Source organism: Desmodus rotundus, chromosome 8, assembly GCF_022682495.2.
Source record: "Desmodus rotundus isolate HL8 chromosome 8, HLdesRot8A.1, whole genome shotgun sequence".
Classification (NCBI taxonomy): Eukaryota; Metazoa; Chordata; class Mammalia; order Chiroptera; family Phyllostomidae; genus Desmodus; species Desmodus rotundus.
In genome coordinates, this window is record NC_071394.1 from 128,470,135 (window position 1) to 128,487,952 (window position 17,818).

The following is a 17,818-nucleotide window of genomic DNA, read 5'->3' on the forward strand; positions in this document are numbered from 1 at the left end:
ATTGTCAGGCGTAGTGGTTTGCCCACCTGGCAACGAGATAGCATCTCACTGTGTTTTAATTTGCACATCCTGATTGCCTGGGGATTGAACAGCTTTTAAAGTGGTTATTGCCTAGAATTTAACAGGTTTTCTCTCCTCTTTGCACCTTCCCTCCCTCTCCTTCGCCCATATTTTTCATTGGGTCACTTGTCTCTGTCTTACCTTCATGTTTTAGGTGCCGGTACCTTGTTAACACGGGTTGCAGCCACCGTCTGGTCCTTTCACTTCTTCACACCAGCCTTTATTGTTCTCGGTCAGACCATTGCCAGGCTCTCCTAGTACTAGCTGAGTTGGAATTATGTTGTATCCTCAAAGAAAGTAGCAAATACTCGGAGTACTAAAAAGTACTACAGGAACCAATCAGAGCGTTGGGGAGACGCGGAGACAACAGTGGGTCTGGCAGCAACAAGCGCCATGAAAAGGAGGGCCAGCCCAGGCCAGGGAAGGGGGCCCTTCCTGAGAAGTGGGGTGCAGAGGCGGAAAAGTAGATGGTCAGCCCGAGTCTGCGTCCTTCTTTTCCTAACCTGCACCTCCACTCCAGCCTCCCAGCCTGCAGCTACGCCCACTGGGCCAGGGGGCTGCCTTCTGCCTCCTCTGGCCCCTGGCGCTCTCCACCTGGCCTCCAGCTCACTGGCCCCTGACTCCCTCCTTCTGCCTCCCTGTGGAGGAGCCGTTCAGTTTTTCAACAGCTTTATCCTTGAACTTTGTTGTTCTATGGTGAACAGAAGTTCAGAGTTTTGATGTCATATGTACTGGTTTTTACTTTCGTAAGATGAGCTTTTTACGTCTTACCTAAGAAATCCTTTTCCACGCCCAAGTCAAAGGCAGTTGCCTGTAGTTCCTTGTAACAGCTTTTGTTTTTCACATGGGTCTTTGGGTCTTTGACCATCTTCTGTCGTTACGCCGATTTCCCTCTCTGGGGATTTTCCTCCACGCGGTACTTTCAGCGTCCTCTTCGAGCTCCAGCAAGTCCCCATCAACAGTCTGTCCTCTGTCGCCTCGAGCTCTGCCTGCTCCGGGGACACTCAGTGGGTTTCTCTGCGTCCCCGGAACTGTCAATGCTTGTGGCATTGGTGACCCCTGACTCTGGGGGCTTGACCCCACTAGTGTTTCGCATCCCTCCAGTTTTTGAAACTCCCGTGGAGTCTGTTGGGGATGTTTTGTGCCTGGCCCTGGAAATAGTCTTGGAGCAGGACAGACCGCTGAGTGACAGGCCCAGGGCCTCCCCGGGGTGCACCTGCTCACGTGGCCCATTGTGGTTTTCCGTAAGGGATCAGAGGAACTGGTACGGTGTTCCCGTCGGTGCCCTAGCTTTGCAGTGACTAACGTTACAGCCGAGGGGTCAGGGCGCTTTGCATTTTTCCCGCTCCCCGCGCACCCCATTTAGATCACGAGAAAACAAGAAGAATCTTCATCTCTCCAACAATGTGTATTTTCTATGTTCAGATGAGAAAACTATCTGAAAATAAGAGTTGACCCATTTATAGGACTTTCCCAATAGGTTGTCCCCAGCAGCCCTGGAGAACACGTCAAAGGTGACAGCCCCACACACCTGTGGGAAACAGCAGCTTCACAAGAGACTGTTGCCCGATACCCCCACTTGTGTGTGCCCCGGCCACCCCGTCACCAAACGTCTCACCAGCTTCTCAGCAGGACGATTCCCGAGTCAGCCCTTGGTTGTCCCACCAGGCAGTGGCCCCAGGGGACCGTCTTCTGGCCCCACGCTGCCCAGGGCCATGGTTCGCCAGCAGCTTTCAGCAAGCCAGCAACTTACCAACAGTTGGCATATTTTGTGTGTTTATTTCTGCTTACAGAGATGCTAGCCTTTGTTTTGTCTTGGTTCACAGCATGGTAACATTTTCTTTTTTCCTTGCCTTTGTGTTTTTTCCTTAGGCCGGAAGCTGAGAGGAAAAGCCTTTTATTTCGTCAACGGCAAAGTGTTTTGTGAGGAAGACTTCCTGGTGAGTTTGTCACCCAAGCCTGCCCTCCGCAAAGTCCTGGCCAGAGTCGGGGGGAGCATTGAGGAGACCCTGCCGGGAGAGCAGGGTGGTTTCTCTCCGTGGCCCCCAGCGTCGGTGGGAGGCTGCTCTGCTCTCTCTTTCTGTAGACACACAGAGTGGCCCGTGTTCCCGAGGCAAGTGACAAACCGCAGAGCTTTGTGCTTTGAAGGGGCTTGGGGGTCACTCAGCCTGTCCTCTTGTTGCTTCACTCATTTCTGCCTACCCCACCCCTACCCCACCCTAAAAAACTTTTGGACTGGGACCCAGGCCCTCCTCACGGCTCACTCTGCCTGCTCCCCAGGGAATCCAGCCTCTCCCGTCCGCCGAAATGAGCCCCAGCCCTGTCTGCACCTCTACAGCCCCCTGCTGACATCTCACTGCCCACAGGACAGTCCCTGGGCTGTCCCCCAGCTCCTCCCACCACACCTGCCTGAAGCAGAACCATCACCTCCTGGATCCTTATCTCAGAGAACTATGTCCTAGGTCCGTCTTTGCCTCCTCCTCCTTTCGTCTGTCCCATAATGCAGCCACACACCGAGCCTTGTGCCGCCTTGTCCTCCGGGTCTGCATAGCTCTCCATGTCAGCTGGCCTGATGGCCTCCTCCACGCTGTCTGCCTGTCCCCCTGGCCTGCCGGGCCCTGTGACCCCAGGGTTCAAAGCATGCGCAGGAAGTGCTCTGCAGCGAGGGGTCTGCCTCTTCCAGCACTGGGTCTCGGCCATGCTGCGCATGCCGTTCACTGCATAGCCTCCCCTTCCTGCCTTAGCCTGTGCCTTTTCCCTGCTTGGAATGTCTTCGCCCTTTCTTTGCTGCATTAGCTCCGACAGCCTTCCTTGTTCCCCCACCCCGGCAGAGCAGTTAGCACACCGCCTGCCCATTTACAAGACTTCCTGCCCGCTCCAGACCGTGCGCACCTCCGGAGGGAGGGACGTGCTACTTCTCCATCTGTACGCCATCAGGTCCAAGCACAGGGCAGAGCGCGGAGTGGGGCTTGGGAAAGGGAGCTGAACTGAGTGTGTGATTCAGGGATGAGGAATGGGAGACCCCGAGATGGCGGGGGGCGGGGGGCAGCTTCTTTGGGGATGGGTGGGTGGGGTCATGATGACTAGTGTTTGCCAGGCACAGGTGAGCAAACCCAAGGTGGCTTAGGCAAAAAGGAAACTCATTCCACCAGCGCCCTCAGCAGTCACTTTCTCTCCCGTTTTCGGCCCTGCCTCTGCGTGTTAGCATCAGTCCCCGGCGCTGTGTGACAGCCAGCCAGATGGTGGCAGCCTTTCTAGGTGCCCATCCCGCTTATCAGAAGCCTGGGCAGACAGCCCTTGGGGTCTCATTGGCTCTTGCTGGGTCACATGGCCATCCCTGGGCAAAGTCACTGGCGCTGGAGGAATGCGAGGCTCTGATTGGCCAGGGCTGAGTCGGTGCCCTGCCTTGGAACCCAGCGTGGGATCAGCCCTCAGGAATCCTGGGGACCTCGAGGTGGGGGAGGGGCTAGGTCCCAAGGGAAAGTCGAGACCTGCCTAGAAGGAGAGAAGAAGGTGAGGGGCAGTGGGAACCTGCACTGCTGGTGAAGAGTTGCAGCAAGTTTCCCTTTTCCGTTTTCCACCTTCCTTTCCACTGGTTTTCGCCGTTGTTATAGTGTTTTCCTGTGTGTGGTATCTAGTAGGGTTTCTGGAGGGAGTTCCTCATTTCTTTCAAGACTCCAGCTGTGTGTGTGTGTGGGGGGGGTGTCTGTGACTGTGTGTTGATAACCTAAGGTCAATAATACTTACCAAGTTCCTTTGAAGCTAGCTGTAAAAGGCCTCGGCCTTTTAACCAGAAACTGACTTGAATTTGAATCCTGGCCTTACCCCTTGGAGGCTGTGTGACCTTGAGAAGGCCACTTCACCTCTCTGAGCTTCTCTTCTGAGAAGTGGTGTAACATACAGGTGGCAGGATTGTTTTGAGGATTAGCGTGGTGGTCTCAAACTCAACCATGCAGCAGGGTCTTCCACAGGGCTCGTGCAAACACAGACTCCAGGGCCCATGAATTTCCAGTTCAGTAGGTCTGGGCTGGATTCCACGAATTTGCATTTCTTAAGGTTCCCAGGGGATGCCAGGAATGTACCTCATTTAGAACGACCTGATTGGACTACAGCCTCCCTGGCCTGTCGTGGGTACCCAGATGTAGTTACTGTCAGGGCAGATGGTATTAGTGTGGGTACTGGCTTTTGTGGCAGAGGATATTCCCTGATGCATCACACAGCTGTGTTGTACTCGGGGAGAAGAGACAAATTCCTGAATAGAGTGATACATCTGAGAACTTCCTCGGGAATAACAGCAAAGGGCTGGATTCCCGCGCCCTGCCTGCCTTTAACTGCCTTTTCTCTTTCCCCTGCAGTACTCTGGTTTCCAGCAGTCTGCTGACAGGTGTTTTCTCTGCGGCCATCTGATCATGGACATGGTGAGTAGGGTCCGCCGAACCAGGCAAGAGCACGGTGAGAGGGAGAGGCGTTCAGAGAAAAGAGAAAGTAACCGTGGAGAATGGTTGTTTCCCAGCCTGGCTTGTGGTTGCGGCCAGTTCTATTGAATTAGGTCCTATGCGATGCGTGCCCCTTGCTCACTGTAGTAGCTCCCACGTCCTTGGCTGGTGTTGACATCAGCGTCCTCCCCCACCCAGCCCACACAGTGGTGTGTTTCTGACGATCGTCCCAGCTCTGGGCTGTCCCGATCACACTGGCCTCCTTCTGATTTTCTGTGACCCCCACGGCGTCCCAGGTGAGATGTCAAACAGAGCCTGTTTTTACCACAGAATTCTCAGCTCCCTTGGAGTCAGGTGCAGAGACGCAGATAAAGCTCCGTGTTCTTCCCCGTGGCCTGCCCTGCACAGTCTGTTCCTAAGATAAGTTTTGAATCAGCAGAACAAGGAGCAAGTTTTATACATTCTGTTCCTTGTTAGGCCACTGGCTCTCTGAGCTTGTCATATCTCTGTCTCTTCAGTGGGGACAGTTTTTCCTTCCTGCCCTCCTTATAGGGTAAGGGTGTGGGCTTAAGGAACCCGGAGTTCTTCATTCTGTTTCTGGGATCACAGTGTTTACCACCGGACACTGGTCCTGCAGAGCTTCTTTTGTGTACTGGTTGGAGAAAATGATGGAACGACATTTTTTTTTGGTTAGGAAGCGTTAAATCCCTTTCTAAGCTGACCCGTGAATTTATTTCTGGAGAAGAGAATTTGCTAAGGGTTGCTTTTTTTTTCCCCGCTTTTACATTATTATTGAGAAGCAACTCATAGAATAAAAGGAACACATCTTACATGTATAGCTAGTGCATTTTGACATTTGCGTAAACCCATGTAAGCACCGCCCACATCAGGATGCGGATCGCACCCCACGTTCTACACCCCAGAAAGCTCCTCCCTGGCCTCCTCGCAGACAAGACCCCCTCCCACAAAGGCACCGCTGTTCTGACACCTCTTGCCCCAGGTTTGTTTCGCTGGCCCTGGCACAGCATATAAATGGAAGAGTGTAATACAGATGCCTTTGGGGCTGCCTTTTCTCACTTAGGAAAATGTTCTGAGGTTCATTCGTGTGTTACCTGTGTCGGTGGTTTGTTTATTTTCATTGCTAGGAAGAATCCCATCGGTGGGATACAGCTGTTTATCTTTCCATCCTCCTGCTGCCGTGGATTTAGGTGGGTTTCGATCTGGGGCCACTCATGGGGAAAGCTGCTGCGAACACCCTTAGGCATGTGCTTGAGGGACATCAATGCCCATTTCAGCTGGTTTGGTCTTAACCGTGTAACACAGCGAACTGGAGCCGTCCCTGTTCCTGAAGAGTGCCGGCTGCCAACCCGGCTGTGACACGCCCCGGCAGGGCTCAGCCCGTGACAGCGATGGCCGCAGGAGTAGCAGCCTCCGCCCATTCCCCAGGGGAGGCCGGCAGGAGCCACCACCCACCCTTATCCCCGCCCTCCCCAAGTGCCTGCCAGACGCCACAGGGCACCATTTCATTAGCAGAATTTGTCCTTGATTTTCGAGTCCTTCTGACAAACCCACCACCTAGGAGGTCAACAGTGTCCACACTTTAAAAAAAAATTTATTTATTTTTAGAGAGAGGGGAAGGAAGGGAGGAAGAGAGAGAGAGCAACATCCATCTGTTGCCTCTCGCACTCGCCCAGCTGGAGACCTGGCCCATCACCCAGGCATGCGCCCTGACTGGGATTCGAATCAGCGACCTTTCAGTTCACAGGCTGGCACTCAATCCATTGAGCCACACCAGCCAGGGCTCAGTGTCCACATTTTTTAACACGATTATACCCTATTCTTATTTCTGGGTATCCTAAGCCTTCTTTGAACCTCAAGATGTTCCAATTATATATTGCTACATGACACACTATCCCCAAAACTCAGCAGGATAAAACAACAGTGACATATTACTGGTCGTGGTTCCATGGGTCAGGAACTAGGTCAGGGCTCAGCAGAGCGTTTCTTCTGTTCCATGTGGCGTTGGCTGGGGTCACTTTCTCAGCCGTGCTCAGCTGGTGGCACAGTGGAACGTCCGAGATGACCTCTCACACTCTAGACCTCTCCTTTCCAGGCCTCTAATCTCATTCAGTATCTGGCCTGGACTTCTTCCAGGAAGAGACAGGAAGCAGAAGCTGCCAGTCTTCTTCTGACCTGACTCAGAAATGTCAGAGCGTCATTTCCTCCTCATTCTGTTGATCAAAGAGTGTCGCGAGACTGGTCTCGACTCAAGGGGAAGGGAAGTATTCTCTGCTTCTTGAAGAGGGAGTCAGCCCGTGCATGTGGGAAAGAAAGGAATTGCGTTTTGGAGACAACCTCTACCGCAGTGGAGCATGTGAACTGAAACCTGGATTCTTGCAGGCCTTCGCCAGGACTGGAAGACTTCTAGTGAATGTCTGTCTGCAAGCGATGCCTACTTTTAAAACAGAAACCTTCCCTGCCGCCCCACATTGTAATGATGCCGAGAAAGATTCCTTCAGATACCATTCTTGGTTCCCCAGCTGTGTCTAGCTGTTTGTGTAAATTGCCTGTCTGTGCCCCTTTGTTCATAGAACACTTGAGCACTCTGGGCTTGCAGCATGGACCTGGGCATTTTCCCACATTAAAGGAAAACTAAAAAGATCTGACATAAAAGAAACAGCTACTCAGAGCACAGCAAAATGGCACCTTTATCCCACTGTGCGTCCGGCACAGTGTGGGTTAAATGAATTCACCGGTCTCTCTCTGCCAAGACAGGGAGGGTCTGAATTGCCAAGTGGACTTGGGAAGCCCAGCTGGTGTTGCTTTTCATGCTGGTAGTTTGAGAGGGGCCTCGGAGGTTTGTGAAACCCCAGAGGGAATGAGGAAGCTGGAGAAGCAGGAAGTCCTCCCCGCTCACCAGTGGCCGCGGTGTGCAAGGTGTGCTGTGGCCTCTGGAGGCAGCGTCAGGGCCCAGGAAGGTGCCAGAACACAGCACTCACTCCCACAGGTCTCACAGTGCACCGACAAGGCTTCCCTCAGTTGCAACTCCCCTTCTGAAGGGCCCCGTGTGGCCCCGCTCCCGAATACTAACGGCTGCTCTGTACATCGTGGTGCAGCTTGCGGGTGCTGGTTCCACAGCGCCACGGTTTGTGCTAAGTTTCATGGCCCCAGGTATTTGCAGAAATGAATCTCTTATTGAGTCATCCGAGGTGCTTCCAGGTACACATTATAGAAAAACCCAGACTCATGTTAAATCAGCGCTTCGCAAGTGTCCGTGTGCTAGGAATCGTGTTATCAAACCCCCCACTGCTGGCTTTACCCCGGAGTTGGTGATTCAGGAGCTCCGGGGCGAGGCCCGAGACTGGGCGTTTTTAACCAGTCTCCAGGCGGGGCTGGTGCCGCAGGTCCAGGCATTGTGCCTTGAGAACCACTGATTTAATAGGAAGCTCCTTTCTGTCACCTAACAAGGGGTTTGGAGGTGGGCACTTCCATGGTGGGTGACATCAATGAGGATGTTCTTTCCTGCTCTTCTCTCCCCTCCCCTCACGTCTCGGCTCTGTCCTGGTTTCAGGGTGGCCTCTTGTAGTCCCAGATGTCACAACCAGATCAAATGACACTGAGAGGGAGAAGGATTGTGGGGCCTTCTCTTCACCATGTTTAAGAGCAACAAAGAGGCTTTGCTTGCACTTGAATTTGAGGTGATCAGGGGCTGCGTCACAGCTTCTGGATTATCCTGCTGCAGAGTCAAAGCCGCTTAGGAGTTAAGGGGTTTTCTCTGAGCTCCTAATTTCACGGGGAATTTCAGGGGGAATTTCCTTGAACCTTTCCACATATTTACTGCTCTCCAGATCCTGGGTGGATCCTCTCACGGCCCTGCTGTGCATCGTTTTCTGCCGAGAACTGGGACGCTTTTTGATAAGGAGCTGTTTAAATTTCCTCCCGGAGTTTTTATGAATTCAGGAGAAGGGTCCTGTTTGGCCCTCTCGTGTTTACACATGTGACTGGGCTAGCTTTCCTGCAGTCACTTCTTGACCTTGGTCCCATCGAAACTCCGGGGCTAGTGCCTTGTATGGCGTGATCATGTGGTCCCTCCGCTCGGTGTTCTCCCTTTCACCGTCCCGTCTTAACCATGCGCTGAGTCCCAGCCTTGTCCTTCCTGTCCCCAGATCTTGCAGGCCCTGGGGAAGTCCTACCACCCTGGCTGTTTCCGCTGTGTCATCTGTAACGAGTGCTTGGACGGGGTGCCCTTCACCGTGGACTCAGAGAACAAGATCTATTGTGTCCGAGATTACCACAAGTAAGGAGGGCCAGGCGCCGCACGCGGAAGCCATGCTGATGGACGCTCAGCAGAGTTGCCAGGCGGACACCTGCTGGGGCGTGTCTGCATGTCTGCAGGCAGCTTGTCCAGTCAGCCCACAGTCCAGCAAAGACTTAATGGGCGGAGGCGTGTACCAGGGGCCTCGGGAGCTCAGCAGATGCCTGTGCAGACAGGAACTGATTAAAGAATCACGTTTCCCGGGGGTGGGGGGAACCCAGATCCAATCCGCCAGGCCCTGCGGTTCCAGCTTTGCCTGACTTCAGAAACCCCTGATCCGGCTGGCCTCCACCCGCCGCGCTGTGCCTGGCCTGGACCAGGCACCATGACGGGGGTAAGCAGACAGTTAGTTTCTACCCCAGGTCGAGTGACGGGGGCCAGGTGTGCTTGTTACGGCTGTTTTGGGGAATGACCCCAAAGCATGACTGAAGGCGTCCCAGAGAGCGAGCCAGGCGCTGGGGCCGGGCCTGTGAGGGAGGCTCCAGGCAGGCCCTGGCGCTGGTCTCCCCGAAACACTGGGCCTCGCCCTCTGGAAACACAGCCCGCATCTCACTGCCTCTCTGCTTCTCCCCGCAGGGTACTGGCCCCCAAGTGTGCAGCCTGTGGGCTTCCCATCCTCCCCCCTGAGGTAAGATGCTCCTGTGGCCGGGGTCTCCCACGACACGAGTTTCTCCCTGGGATCATTCACAAGACCTGTGTCCTCTCCTGGACGCCCTCACCAAGAAGGCCCTGTCCCATTAGCCCTGCCCAGCCCAATGCCCTTTTCGTGTCCCATTTGACCCTGTAATCGGGGCAAACTCCCTGACACAACACTAACCCTAGATTAGAAGGGGAGCAGGTAAGCAAAGGGCCGTACGTCATTTTTTTCCTGTTCACTCCGGCATCCCAGGAGGTGGGGCTCCCATCCCTCTACTTCTTCCCAAAAATAAATGCATCTTTCTCGCACTGGCGTTGGTACCCATCTCCGATTTCTGCTCTTCTCCTAAGGCCACCTGCTTGTTACTCAGAATCCCTCCCACCCACACACCCCCTCGGCGCGTGCAGCCCAGCGGGCCCCCCAGCAGGCTTCTTATTCTCGCTTCTTCTCGGTCCAGGGCTCAGATGAGACCATCCGTGTCGTGTCCATGGACAGAGACTACCATGTGGAATGCTACCACTGCGAGGTAGGCCCCTCCCTGCCCAGGCCCGCAAAACTTGATTAGCAGTCCAAGAGGAAAGCGGCCCAGCTGACTATGGAAGGGGACGGTCATCAAGGTTCGGGCCAGGGGCAGCCATCTGAGCTGGCGGAGGACATGGAGTAGAGGGAGGGCAGGTTGGAGGGCACACAGACGTTTGGGGAGTAAAGGTCTTCACTGTCTTCTCCTCACTGGTCACTGTCAAGGCCCGAGCCCATCGCAGCTGCCCCACCTGAAGCTGCAGAGCGGGAGGGGCGTGGGGAGTGGGAGTTCAGGTTCTGTTTGGGGGCCACATTGTCAGGCAGGTGTGCGATTTGGGGAATAGATTCCCTCCCCTCCAGCTTGTAGGCTGTTCTATCTGCCAGGAGCCTTTTTCTCAGCTGAGCCCAGGAAATGATGAAGAAATTCACCCCACCCCAACCCTACCTTTGGAAACAGGGATGTGGCTGGTCGGTATGAAGGTTTGGGGGGGGGCATCTGCCCCTTTTCTGTCCTGGTATCCCCCAGGCTGAAGGAGCCATTGGCGCTGTGCCTGTTAAGCCAGCCAGGGGTCGCCCCGCACCAGCCTTTGTGAAGGGCGCAAACACTTTAAGAGCCTGTGGACTTTCAGCCAGAATTAAGTGGAAGGAGATGAGATTTATTTTGTGATGTGGGGAGAGTCATGGGAGAGTAGAGGGTGTGGGGGACAGATAGCTGGATCCCACCACCAGCCCTGAAGAAGTAGGTGGGTATTGTCAGAGGTATCCCTGGCGCTGGGGGAAGAGGTGAAGACACTTGCTCAACTGTCCCCTCCACATGTCCCAGACCAGACCGGTGCCATCCGGCGGAAACGTGTGAGCCACAAATTCAGGTCCTGTGTGTCGTTTCGTTTTCTAGTAGCTTCTTTAGAAAAGTGAAAGAAACAGGCAGGATCAGTTTCTGTGATAAAATTTTCTTCGACCCAGAACATTATCTTTTCAGCACGCAGTCACCATAAAACATTTTTCGTGAGCGCTTTTATATCCTTCCCTTTCCTAAGTCTTGGGAGTCTGGCGTGTGTTCACACTGACATCGCATCCCATTTCCGACTAGCCCCATTTCAAGGTGCTCGGTGGTCACCCGGACGGGGCCAGTGGCCTGGGCAGGGGACAGTGAGGTTCAGACCTCCCCTGGGTTCCGTGTTTTCCGCCCCTGTAGAGTCACACCGCCGGTCTCAGGGACGGTGGCCTTTGCGTCCGTCTGGCAGCCCTTCTCTTCGGCTACCACGGGACATTTTTTCCTCCCCCAGGACTGTGGCCTGGAGCTCAACGATGAAGATGGCCACCGCTGCTACCCGCTGGAGGACCGTCTGTTCTGTCAGTCCTGCCACGTCAGGAGGCTGGAGAGAGGCCCCGCGTCCGCAGCCCCCCCCCAGCACCACTTCTAGCCAGCGCCTCGTGCGGACCTCAGGGTGGGAGGAGAGGCCAGGGCTGCACAATAACCAATCTGCCTGTTGATTCCAGTGGTCCCGGGGTGGCGTGGGGGTGGGGGAAGGAGGGCCTGGCTGGCGAGTGCCTGCGCGCGTGCATGGGGTCCTTTCCTTCCCCCAGCGAGGCCAACCCTCCCTTCTGGTGTGTGTGTTTTCCAAGGGCCTTCTCCGCTGGCCTGTGCTCACCAGATTGTTCAGGAAGACACTCCAGCAGGCGTGTGGCATGTGACGGGGGGTCGCATCCGTGCAACTGAATGAGCCCGCCTGTCCCCTCTGGGAACGGCTCACCCCAGAGGGGAAGGTTTGCACTGGGTGTATTCCCTAATATCCCTGGAAGAGAGATTTCAGGTGCCAATCCATTTGACCTGTTTCCTCCCTTCAGGAAAACCCATGCACCCGCCCTCCCCATGCTCACATGTGCACACACACACACACACGTGACTTAAAGCTTCCTTCCACCCCAGAGTGTCAGCTATTCTGCAGAAGGGGTTATGGCGAGAGGGAAGCCCTAACATCTGCTGAGTCTCCTAGAAAGAATTGCCCGGTAAACCAGAGCCAGGTGTTGAAGTAAGCGGGGCAGGGTGGCCTCCTGTACACCGATGGCACTCTGCGTGTCCCCGCAGATCTCCCCTCCCCCATAGACAGCGGCGGGGGCTTTGGGACAAAGAACTTGGTGCGGGCACCAGGCCTCTCTGCCCACCTGTTTGTGCTTGTCCTGTCTGCCGCTCTCCAGAGTCTGTGACTTTGGAGCCGCTCCCCCAAAGGCGAGTCTCTGGATCCCACATGTGGACATCTCCCGGGCTTTTGGGAGTCCTGTCACATCCCGAGAGCCAGCCCCGTACAGATCAGGTGTGTGTGTGTGTGTGTGACCTGTAGGCCAGCGTGGGGGGCGTGCCTGAGGATAACTTATTACAGTCACTTCACAGGTGTCTCTCTTGCCCAGCCCTTGGCACCAGTATAAGGTACAGTGCTTTTGTCTGTCTGTTCTTTCCTTTTTTTGTTTTCCTCCACTGTCAGCATTTCCATACCCCAAAAATACCTCACAGATAAGAGCTTCACCAAATCGCAGGTGAGGGAGGAATTGGCCCGTCACGGTGGGCTCAGCTGGCTGCTGTGGCGTGGCAGGAAGGTCTGGCTGCGCGCGGCCCACCGCTGGCGGGTCAGGGCACTGTGACCCTGAGCAAAGGGCAGCGTGGACTAGAGCAGGTTGACGTTGGGTGCTATGCACTGCATCGGCCTGGCTCCCCAGCATGACAGGTCTCAGAGGGCCACACACGGGCAACATCTCAAGGCAACGTCCGCTCTGAGGAGGCAGAATTGGTCCCGCATGTCACAGTCCTGAGGCCGGACGGGGCTCAAGGTCCCTTGGTATTTCAATCAGAAGATGTATATGTGAATATTTTTAAGAGGTTGGCTGCCATTTGCCCCACGGCCTTGTCACAGGAGCACTGGGGCCATCTCACCACTGCCAGCCGGGCTGGGCACCGCAGCTGGCATCTGCTGTCCGCCTCCCCACCTGGCACCCAGCACGGGGGGACTGGAGGACTCAGGCCTCGGAGGGCGGTCAGTGGAGCCCTCTGGGGACCCCCAGACTTTCCGCAGGGCCCAGCTTCCCGTCTGGGCCGTGTTTTGACTCACTCGGCAGCAGTCGCCTGTGAGAAGCACAGCACGGGCACCGGGGTGGTTTCACATTTTTGGTAAATTCATTCTGCTGGGTCCTGTGGCCAGACGTCACTTCTGTCCAGGCTGCGTGCCTTCATCGGTTCCTTTTCACGGGCTGAGCCTCCTGAAAAGCTGCGAGTGCGCAGGGCTGGGCCAGTGACCCCTGGGGTCATACCCCTCTCCCCATCTAGTTGTCCTGCTCAGCCCGGGCAAGGCTGTGGGCAGATGAAACCGGCTGACGTGTCTCAACCTGCCTTTGCCAACCCAGGAATGTTCCTGGCCTTGCAGACTCACCTTTGCTCCACTTTCAAGCCCCACAGAGTGAAGAAAGTTAGTGGCCTTGGAGCCGCTGTCAGAGGCAGGAGGCGTTTGTTTGCAAATTGGGTAACCAGTTAAGTGTGTGATTAACTTTTTAAATGAAAATTTAAAAATAGCCTTGATCGGGGTGATTCCGATCTCACTGCAGATCTGGCATTTCGTGCCTTTGGGGGGCCGTGAGAGAATTACCAGAAGGAATCCAAAGAGCAGCTTCCCTCGAGATCGGCATCCCCAGAGGGGGTGCCGGGCAGGACTCTCGTTTTGGTTCTTCTGTTCCAGCTGTTGAGTGTAAGCCATGAAGAGATGTCCCCCTACCTGGTTGTCTGAAACATTCTGTGAGTTATTAGACAAACAGAACTGTACTGGGGTGGTGCTTCTAGGCACCTGGAAAGAAAACAGGCACCTGGTAGACCAGGATGAGTAAGTTAGTGGTAAAAGAGCAAACAGCCCTTCTGGGCTCCCTAGACAACTCTTGGACTGTAGCTAGACCAGGAGAGGAGGGTTTGGCCCCAGCCCAGCCCCCAAGCCCAGTTGGGCCGGCTGCACCGGATTCTGTGTGTCTGTCTGTCTGATGTTTCCCCATTTGAGTAAATAGCTGAGTAAAGAGTGATTTATTCATCTCTCACCGTGGAGGGCCAAACTTAGCCCTGTCCCCGTCATTGCCTGTCCCTGGCGCAGGACTCCCATTGCTCAGTGGGGAGTGCCGGAGTGAAAACCTCTTTCAGCTGGGTCCTGGGTGGCTGGAGGGGTCATCACAGAATTTTGATCACTTTCAAGGGCTGCGTCACCTTGTTCCTGTGGGCTTGAGTCCCCCTTGCCGAAGGGAAACAGGAATGTTCGGGCCTGAAAGAATTATCTGTCATTCACAGTCCTTCACAGGCTGTCTTCGTGTGCCTTTCCTGTGTGCGTGAAAGTGTGAGGGCCGCTGGTGCTCTTGCAGAGCGTGTGCCAGATGTGACCCCAAGCCGTTGTGGCTTGGTGCCCTTGTTAATAAATCCCTGTCTGGCAGGAAACCAAATTCTTCCTACTCTCCTTTTTGCCACAAGTAGCCCTAATTTCCCAGTTACTACGTGAAGTAACTTTTCAAAGCAATAGGAAACAAATGAATAAAATACGTTAGCTGTCTATTGTTCTGAGCCAGACTGGACTGATGTGGGAAATTTCTAGAGTGTGTGAAAATTTTAACTGTGGGGGAAAATTGTTTTTCTGTCTCTTCTTTTACTACAGAATGATTCAAAAACTCACTGTTGTTATAAAATTGTGCAAAATGTTGTTCCTAAAAATTATTTGCGGTGTTACGGTTACTGTTACCGTAAAATGATTCAGAGAGCCGTGCCAATAAAACAGCATCGATTTGCAGACTATTAAAGTGCTCTCCAAGCGTGGTGGTGTCTGCCGGGTCTTCTTTTGTGTGTGTGCAGAGTAGGAAGACGGTGCTTTTTGTTCACTGGGCTTGGTCTCCTTCTTGAGCTCTGGATTCTTAAAGGAACACATGGCTGTCAGAACCGGGAAGGGACCGAGACTGTGCCGTCTAGTTGCGCGCCTCATAACCATGTTTCAACCCATGGAGGATCGCTTATACAAAGATGGTCCCGTAAGACTATAATGGAGCTGAGAAACCTACTGCCCGGTGACGTAGCCCTCAGCGTCTCAGCGCAAGATTGATTAGTCTTGTTTGTGCTGGGTACACAAGTCTGCCCTGCCCGCGGTGTAAAAGTGCAGCAAGGACAGTTCTGTACAGTGCCTAGTACTTGGTGGTGATGATAAACGACTCTTGCGGGTTTATGCAGTTTCTATGCAATACTTTTTATTGCTTTTTTAGAGTTTATTCTTTTCTACTTATAAAAGAGTTTGCTGTAGAACTATGCCATGTTACACGGCAGCAGCCTCACGCACCTCGTGTTTACTGTGTCTCTTGATTGCATTTAATTTCGTGTTGTTTTGTGCAGAAACACACTGGACAGGCCTGTAGCTTGGAATCAACAGGCTGCACCACCTCGCCCAGGGGGTTCGTAGGCTAGACCACCCAGGTGTGTACAGGTGCACTCTGGTGTTTGCTCAGCGACGAAATCACCTGACAGCACGTCTGTCAGAGTGTGTCCTCGTTGTTAAGTGGCGCGTGACTGTACTTACAAGCTGGTAAGGTAGCATGCCATGGCTTCGCGGATCCTCCTAGGTCAGACACAAAGGACAGCGAGGTGCTCATAGCAACAGGAGGAGCATTTCACTGTATCAGTGTTCGCACTGGTTTGCTGAGCCCCGGTTCCTGCAACTGCACGTGTGGTTACAAGAGGAAACCCCAGCCCAGGGATCCTCAGTCTTTTACAAAGCCTGGCTTTTGCTCCACCCGGAGACACTATCTTGACCATCCAAAATGGTTCACTACACCAACATCCCCGAGAAGATAGTATGGAACTCAGGCAGTCAGTGTCTAGTTCACAAGGTAAGTAGGAATGTGAGACCCTTGCGGAATCATCTAAGAATCAGCAGTTTGGACTGGATCCTTATTATTGAGACCTTTAAGGTCGTGCTGCTGTGGTGGTCATTTTGTCTCCTTCCCTTTTGTGTATGGGTTTGTTTTATTTACTTATTTTTGCAATGAGTTTGTGACCAGAGGCCCAGAGGTGAGTTTCCCTGTAGATTGGAGGCAGGCATGCTCGGAAGGGCAGGACTGGCAGATGAAGGGGTGGAGGGCAGGGTTAGGATCCTTGGGGAGGGAGAGGTGGCCCGGGCACTTCTCTGTCACTGCTGGATGGACTAGGCTTCGGTGTAGTGCTCGTGGCTGCCAGGTCTGCAGGGCAGAGGACACGGGAATCTGAGAGGAGGGCGCTGATTGTAGTAGCATCTTGCTAGAAACTCGACCAACTCCTTGGACAATTAGAGAGCAGTTGTTCTGACTTTACAAGCACGGGCTGCTGTTTTCCTGTGACCCTGATGCTACAAGGGACAAAAATAGAGTCCGGGAAAAGGATAGTCTGGGCCAAGGTGTGCTGGCAAACCAGCTTTGGGGTGAGGTGGGTGTGGGCGGGAATGAAGCCCTGATTTGAGATGTTTGCTGGTTTCTGTGACCTGAATGTTCCCTACTCCCAGGATGGCCAATTTTAGGCTATCAACATGACATCCCTGAACTTGGAGTTGGGAGGAGGTGGCATAGTCACGACCAAATACTAGCTGGCTCAGGCCTCTGGGCTACTTGGATCTGAAACAGTGGGGGAATCTGGTTTGGTGTTGAGTTCCACGGTTAAAGCAGTTCCAACAGTAACAGCTGCCACTGACTGTGTGCTCTCTGTGTGGCAGGTATTGTTCCAAGGACCGTATTCTTTATGATCCCTCATTTTATGGACAACTGAGATACAGAACGGTGAATGAACTGTCAAACAGTAAGCACCCAGTGGACTGAGCTGAGGTTTCATCCCAGGCAGTGTCTCCCCAGGGCAGCTGTTTGACCACTCCACCTGCTGAGGGCGTAACTTGTCCTTCCGTGTATTTGTTCATTAAGGCTACTTAGATGGAGCTGTGCGTGTGCTGGAGGGCTTATCCCCGTCTCCGTGGGAGTCTCTATTGGTTTCCTATTGCTTCTGTCAAAAATAAATTTAGTGCTTACAACAACTCAAATTCACCCTGCAGTTCTAGAGAAAGCGGCCACAGAGGGTCAAGGTCAGCAGAGCCATGTTCCCTCTGGTGGCTCTAGGAGAGAATCCATGCTTGCCCTTTTCAGCTCCTAGAGGCTGCCTGCACAAATTGGCTGTGGCTCCGTCACTCTGATGTCTTCCATCTTCACACCTCTAACCCTCCTGCTTCTTACAAGGACTCGGTGGGATTACACTGAGCACACCCAGATGATCTAGGATAAGGCCCTCATCTCAGACCCTTAATTTAGTCACACCCATAAAGTCTCTTTTACCTTGTATGGGAAGATATTCACAGATTCTAAGGATTAGAACAAGGACATCTTGCAGGGGGGAGGGGACATTATTTAGCCTAAAGTATTCAAGGTTTTTTTGGTGGACTTGAAAGACTATCCCAAGGATATTAGGTGCCTTAAGCATTGCTAAAAATAGGGTTTGCATTTTCCTTGGATTGAAAACAGAAGTAAATAAAAAGTGAGAAAAAGAAGCCAGAGGCCTGATCCAAAAGAAGGTCCCGGGTATGTGACAGCTTAGGTGTGCAACACTTTCAGGAAAAGCCCTGGTTGTGTGGATGCCCCTAGGTGTGCAAAGCCGCATACGGCCCTCCCACCAACTGATCGGCAGGTGGACCCTGCTTTTCCCTTGGGACCCAGCCCACAGCAGGCTTGTGTGGGAGGGGACACACCCAATTTGGAGGCTCGGCAGGAGGGAAGACCCCACAGCAGACAGAATGGGTCAAAAGTAGATAAGTGGCAGACATGTTTGGGAGCCACACT

General features: G+C 53.7%; 1 protein-coding gene across 1 annotated transcript in view; it reads left to right on the top strand.

The window, feature by feature from the left end:
- The window catches only part of LIMD1 (LIM domain containing 1), a 54,865-nt gene extending 40,067 nt beyond the window's left edge, over positions 1-14,798 (top strand). The window contains exons 3-8 of the mRNA XM_024565950.3: positions 1,933-2,000; positions 4,416-4,478; positions 8,663-8,793; positions 9,388-9,439; positions 9,906-9,974; positions 11,254-14,798. Of these exons, the coding sequence (XP_024421718.1) occupies positions 1,933-2,000; positions 4,416-4,478; positions 8,663-8,793; positions 9,388-9,439; positions 9,906-9,974; positions 11,254-11,391 (521 nt within the window). The 3' untranslated portion in view covers positions 11,392-14,798. The remainder of the gene's footprint in view (positions 1-1,932; positions 2,001-4,415; positions 4,479-8,662; positions 8,794-9,387; positions 9,440-9,905; positions 9,975-11,253) is intronic.
- Positions 14,799-17,818: the final 3,020 nt, after the last annotated feature.